The sequence below is a fragment of the Oratosquilla oratoria genome, chromosome 43 (assembly GCF_046742065.1).
Source record: "Oratosquilla oratoria isolate Oo_2021 chromosome 43, ASM4674206v1, whole genome shotgun sequence".
Taxonomy (NCBI): Eukaryota; Metazoa; Arthropoda; class Malacostraca; order Stomatopoda; family Squillidae; genus Oratosquilla; species Oratosquilla oratoria.
This window is the reverse complement of record NC_134819.1, coordinates 11,079,615-11,086,145: the sequence shown is the minus strand read 5'-3', so window position 1 is coordinate 11,086,145 and position 6,531 is coordinate 11,079,615. Positions and strand designations below refer to the sequence as shown.

Genomic DNA, 6,531 nt, shown 5'->3' with positions numbered 1-6,531 from the left:
CAGAAATTAAAACCTTACTCTCGTGTTAATAGGATTTGAAGTATTACACGTGTTCATATTCAAAATACCACAAAAGCTGAACCTTGACTGTGGCTAATGGCGGCCATATTTTATTTGGCTGCTCAGTAATGACGATCTTGGCGTGATGACAGACGAACAAATCCCTCGGTGATGATTTTCCCTATCAACAAAACGTGATGTGAGAAATACCCCAAAATAATTTTGCTAATGGGTCTACATGCCAAAAACAGGACCACTTCCCTAAGCTCATGTACAATGATCGCATTCAAATGAAAATTACCAAACACCATACGCTCAGTCAGAGGGGATTATGATCAACACCGTACAACTGTAGAATTTATATCCTTGGTATGTGCCAAGTGATTTCTCTAGTCGTAGGAAGATGAAAAGAAATGAAGGGGCAGAAAAACAGGGAAGGAGTAGGCGTGGAGAAGGGAAAAGATGAAGGGTATGAGAAAGAGAGGATGAGGGTGGATAGAAGGTTAGGAAGGGGAAGAGGAGTATGGGAACATTGAAAGGAGAATAATAGGAAAAGTGAGGGGATGACTGCGAAAGTGAGAGGATGGGAGAAGTTGGGGAGGGGGATAGAGAAGTGGGGAAGGGGGAAGAGAAGAGGCGCAAGGGGCGAAGGAAGCGACGTCGTAGAGGTGGTACTGATGATATTTAGGGAGGGCACTAAAAAGGTAGTAGAAGTTAAATGTGATCAGCTTTCTTATTTGTGTGGAGATTAATCCTTAGTCATAAATGAATGCTGCGGGACACTGATCCGTAGGGATGTCAATAAGTCCATAATGTGTGAGCTGCATAACTCGCCCTTAATTTGATACGATGTTGCCTTTTACAGATTTAGTCATAATATTCCTGGTAAGTCTGTTTAGCTGAGGGTAAGACCCCGCACTAAAAGGACGAAGTCTCTCAGTGAATAGGTACAGGGCGTACCACGATGTTTTGTCAGGTAGCTGGAGAAGTCAGGTAGACTTCACGAAGCTTTGACGGTCATGGCCGTCACCCGGAAATGGCTAAGGAAAACGTTTAGACCAGCCCTGTGCAACCTGCGACCCTTTCTCCTAAAAATAGATAAGCTATAATGTGGCCCTCAGAGAGAGAGAGAGAGAGAGTTACCAACTAGAGCCCACCGAAAGTTTGAATAAGTTCATATTCTTGTGTGTCAATTTCACCATATTTTTTCTATTTCGTTCACTAAGGTACATATTTTAATTATATTAGAACAGAAAATAACATATTACTTGAACATTTTAATTATTAGATTGAGTGATCCTTGGCTGTCTGTTTATGAGTCTGACACGTATGATTCACGTACTGTAGTATGGAACGTGTGTTAATAATCCCAGTTAACCAATATTAAGTAATTATTTATGTTTGTACATTATAATAATAAGATACGGTAGCCTTTCATTTGCTCATTTATAGTAAAGAAAATACATCCGTTTCGGACAATTCTTATTTTTGTGATCCCAATTTAAATGAAATCAGTAACAAACTAATTATCTACCTTTATCAGTATAATCTCACATGATATGTCTTCGATCGTAAGGTTATGTGGCCCTCCATACCAACTGAGTCGTGACTAGTGGCCCTTTGGGAAAAAAGGTTACACACCCCTGGTATAGACTTTAGTTTTGTGTGGAAAAACGTTTAGACTTTCGTCTTCACCGTCTTGATGATAAACATTTATTTCTTTTCTTTTTTTCCCAACGACGACTACGGCAACGACAACAACGACGGCGACTACTGCTGAGTAGGTCCCAAGTAAACAATTCAACGGCCCAATTACGTCCTTCGGCTACACCCCTCGTTACTCAGCCAATGGATTCCAATACTTTTGTGTCAGCTTCGTCGTCTTCATGGCTCTACTTTGGAAATGGCCCGGGATAGCGGAGCTTCTGGTCGATCGCTTCCCTCAGGTGGGCGTTTACTCTCATGTTGTACTTCATACAGACTCATTCAACACCGGATGACATTGTTTAGTGTTGAGAGAGGGGCTTGGTTCCAACATTCCAGAAACCAGCAGCCCTAAAAACTAGATAGAATAAAACATTGAGATAAAATGATGTACCAAAACCAGTGTAACAGATTAGAACACTTGTATGCAAACCAAAATTCTTCCTGTAAAACACCACATGAAAAAGATAGTTCTTTGCAAAGGCCCTCTGTCTTACCCATAATGCACCACAAAAGCATAACCAACTGAATGGAACAAAAATCTACAAATATCTACAACAACCTTCCACCTGTACCACACATTACACCCCCACAAATATTTACAACCTACCACCTGTACTACATATTAAATCCATACAAAAGCATATTCTCACTTAATCACAAAACAAGCTTTTCAAGACCATCCACTGAACTCCATTGAAACCAAAATACTTAAATCCCACAGAAAATTCCTCCCAAGGGAAACAAATACCACATTAGCATACTTGCATTCAGGTCACTATCCAACACTAAGACTTTACCAGCACAGCATAGGCCTGGCTAAAAGTCAAAGTGCCCCAAATACAACCAACACACAAAAGACACCAAGCACCTCATCTTACACTGCCCCATCCAAGCTCTACCCAGACAACATAATATTTCATATGTGAGTGACTTATGGGCCAGTCTGGTGGCCGTGTTGCCGGTTACCTGGGAGAGACCTGGAGCAGTAAATTGATAAGATACAGGAAAGGAGCTTCACTTTTGGGGTACTGTCTCTTTCTTTATCATAACCAGTTTTTTGTGTTGTATGATACAAGGGGTGTCACTGAAAATTAGTACCACCTGGTACTTGAACCCAGACTACCTTATTTGCCAAGTAGATGTGCTTACGGATTACACTATGGTCACCTCAAGTGACAAATCACACATCTCCCCTGGAAGCACCCTGCCCCCCATAGTCAATCTGGGTGTATGTACCAGTTGCAGGGTCCTTTTCATCCTCTTCACTGTGCCATGTAGGAAGTAAGAGAGTCACTGAAAACTGGCACTATCTGGAACTTGTGATTTTACAAATACATGTATGTCACTTTTTCATGGCCTATCTTGTGACAGTCCCCCACTACATATATACAACACATAATAAATGTCTTTTTTCCCATTATAAGGGGGATCAAAGCATACATCCACTCTATACTTGTTTCATTGTACATAAGTTAGCTTACTCAAGAGTGAATCACACTACATGCATAGACATGGAAATAGAGAAAGAAATGAGAATAGAAATAGAGTTGGAAGTAGAACAATTTAGAAGGAAGTAAAAAGATAGAGTTTAGAGAATCATATGGATATATATCAGAATTACACTTAGATAATCCTTTACAAATAATTTGTAGGAATACATTTTAAGCCTTCCTTCCAGATCCTGGCTGTGTGTAACATAGCAGCCTTTATCCTGTGCATCTTCTTGCTAGTGAAAGGCAAGGTGACTCCCCAGTCATCTGAAGTAGTGGAGCCTATGCCTCTCACATACGAGTTTTACCGTGGCATGGAGGTCCACCCACGCCTCTTGGGTGTTGATGTCAAACAGTTGACCAATTGCCGCTTTGGCCTCATGGCCTGGCTGCTTCTTGTCACTGCCTTCTGTGTTGTTGGGTGGATGCGCAATGGTGTTACAGTGGCCCATGGTGTAGTAGCTATCCTGCAGATCATCTACTTGGCCAAGTTCTACTTGTGGGAGACAGGCTACTTTGATACACTAGATATAACACTGGATCGTGCAGGGTACTACATTTGTTGGGGATGCATGGTCTGGGTGCCTGCCTTCTACACATACTCATCCTATTACCTAGTAGCCAACAAACCAGTCATCTCTGATGCTTTTGCATTAGTGATCCTACTTGTAGGCTTAAGTGCCATTGCCATGAACTATCGAATTGATTGGGAGAAGGAGTATTTCAGAAAACATGATGGGAACTGTCACCTGTGGGGCAGGAAAGTCTCTTACATTGAAGCCACCTACGAAAGCAGCACTGGAATGCGGAGATCGAAACTCCTAACGTCAGGGCTATGGGGCATTGCTAGGAAACTCAATTACGTTTTTGAGATCTTGGCAGCCACATGCTGGTGTTTGCCTGGACTTGGCCTTGGGATCTGGCCCTTCCTTTATGCCATCTTCCTAACTGTCCTTCTTGTCCACCGTGTCTTCAGGGATGAGGAAAAGTGCAGTGCTAAGTATGGACAGTATTGGAAGGAATATTGTAAAGTTGTCCCATACCGTATGATCCCAGGAATCTTCTAGAAACATAGTATTTTTTACACTCGACTAACTAGATGTTGACTTTGTTCCCACCTTGTAATGATGATCTCACACAAATTTATAGGAATGTGCAAATGCTGGCATCATATGAGGCATCACCTTTTTTTGGACAGCAACTCTGGGTATAGCCTGTAAAAAGCAAACACATAGCAAAACTGCTACCAGGATGCAACCATGTCAGTACACAGAAAAGTGACTTGCTCTCCCGGAATGATGGATCATTTGAGGACAAGCATATATGAACATTTCGTAAGGGTTTTACAAAGGCTTTGGATGAAGATACAGAGGTTATTAGAGACTGCTGCTTGCCTAACTTATTTGTTTACGTGAGACATAGATGACTGCTCCAACAGCTACAAATTTCTCTCATATTTTGAAACTAGAATTAGATAACAAGTCCTTAGTAGTTGGTGTGGGACAAGTATGACCCTTGATCCATAGGAAACTAAGATAAGAGGGATAATAACTAGGTGTGAGATGGCTGGGCTACTCCCCTATAATAGGGGACAATGCTTTAGGTGTGTGTGAGTGTACATTTCAATGAATTACATTGGCAAAGCATAATGGCATGATACCCAGTCTATAACAAGGTTAAATCCAAAGTACATAAATCAGCCTATAGACAGATGAATAAATGCAGAAATAGGAGCAGGTAATTATAAAATTATATTAAGTAGTTAAGACTTCAAATTGCACTACATGCCACCATTTTTGCAGGAAGTTTACTCCCATCACTGACTATATGGTCAGTGAAATTGTTCCACCTACTTCTATTTGGCCTTTTCCTCTTCTCAAAAGGGGGAAGAGGCCATCAGGGAGGGACATACATGTACCTCTAGATAGTCTACATCCTGAGAGTTTGGGGATGTCTTTTTATTTTTGTGATATTAAATTGTATTTGTGATGAAATATACTGAGTAACCAAAATATTTTGCATGTTTACCTTATTGTGCAGAAACTTCCTGGCAGTATTCAGAAAGGTTGAAGAAATTAAAATAGTTCAAAAGTAAACATTATTCACTGAAGATCACAATACCAAGCTATCATATTTATGTAAAAATTTGATATCTACATAGCCTTTTAGATCCACATGTGAAAGGCAATTTACCAATTAGACTGATTATAATGACTGGAGCCTGTTTTCATTTTTGTAATGTAGATCATACCTTCAATTTTAGCTCTGGTCTTGAATAATGGCTGTAGGACCTTTGTGACCTTGTAAAAGAAATACCTGCTGGAATGTCATAATTGTACTGGAAAAATGTATATTCCAATTGATAAAAAACTTTGTAGGATTATCACAGACAGTGAACACCATATATTAAGACACAGAATGTTATCTTCCTCTATTCAACATTAACTCCTTAAGTGTGGCTTCACCAGGTCATGTTATTTAGCTGTGGTCCTTATATCAAGGACCTGACAGTAAAAATTAACAAGAAAACAAACCTATTGAAAACCACTGTCACCTGATAAAGAGAGTCACATACTATTGAATAACATAGTCTGATGGCAACTGCAATTATAGACCAAGTTCTGCTTAATCTGGAAAGGATTAATCAAGGGGAGGTTAACCATTACACCAAGAAAGGAATCCCAGCTAATTAAAATGGCTTGGTGAGGGCAGTTATGGAATACCATTTGATAGGTAAGGATAATATAAGATACTGGTAACATTCCATATCTTAATACAGTTGGAGCATAAAACAATGACTTTAATATAATAATAATAAAAAGCTATCTGCTATTTATTTTATTTGCCCATATACAGTATGCCTTTACTTCACTTTTTTTAGGAATGTCCCCTGTGGGGCTACAGGGAGAAGGATGCCTGGTCCCAATCCCCGTCCCTTTTTTCTCGCCTCTTACGATCCAAGTGGAAATACTTGGTGGCAGTATTCTTTTGCCCCCACCACAGGGTAGGTAGGCAAAAAAGGAAATGTATATTCAGAGAAATTGTATAGGACAGTAACAAGGGGTTGGGGGACAGCATAACGGAGGGACAGTCGTAGTATAAAAGTGTCATAATTTCTCTATTAACAGAGTTTCCCTCTATCACAGACAAAATGATGTGTGGCTCTGGTCCATAGGGGCGCCCCATATAGACCCTGAAGTATCAACTGCATGTTACTTTGCCACAATAACCCCAGAAGGTGCTATGATAAGAGGGAGGGTGGAGTGGAGTGGAGTGTATTTAGGGATGGAATGGGTGGGAATGATTTTATGCCTTTTTCTTTTTGGCTACCTCC

The 6,531-nt window shown here is 40.4% G+C and overlaps 1 protein-coding gene across 1 annotated transcript in view; it reads left to right on the top strand.

Annotated features, from left to right (window-relative positions):
- LOC143021901 (uncharacterized) overlaps window positions 1–6,023 on the top strand; it is a 13,564-nt gene extending 7,541 nt beyond the window's left edge. The window contains exons 3-4 of the mRNA XM_076179726.1: window positions 1,785–1,946; window positions 3,386–6,023. Coding sequence (XP_076035841.1) covers window positions 1,785–1,946; window positions 3,386–4,264 — 1,041 coding nt within the window. The 3' untranslated portion in view covers window positions 4,265–6,023. The remainder of the gene's footprint in view (window positions 1–1,784; window positions 1,947–3,385) is intronic.
- Window positions 6,024–6,531: the final 508 nt, after the last annotated feature.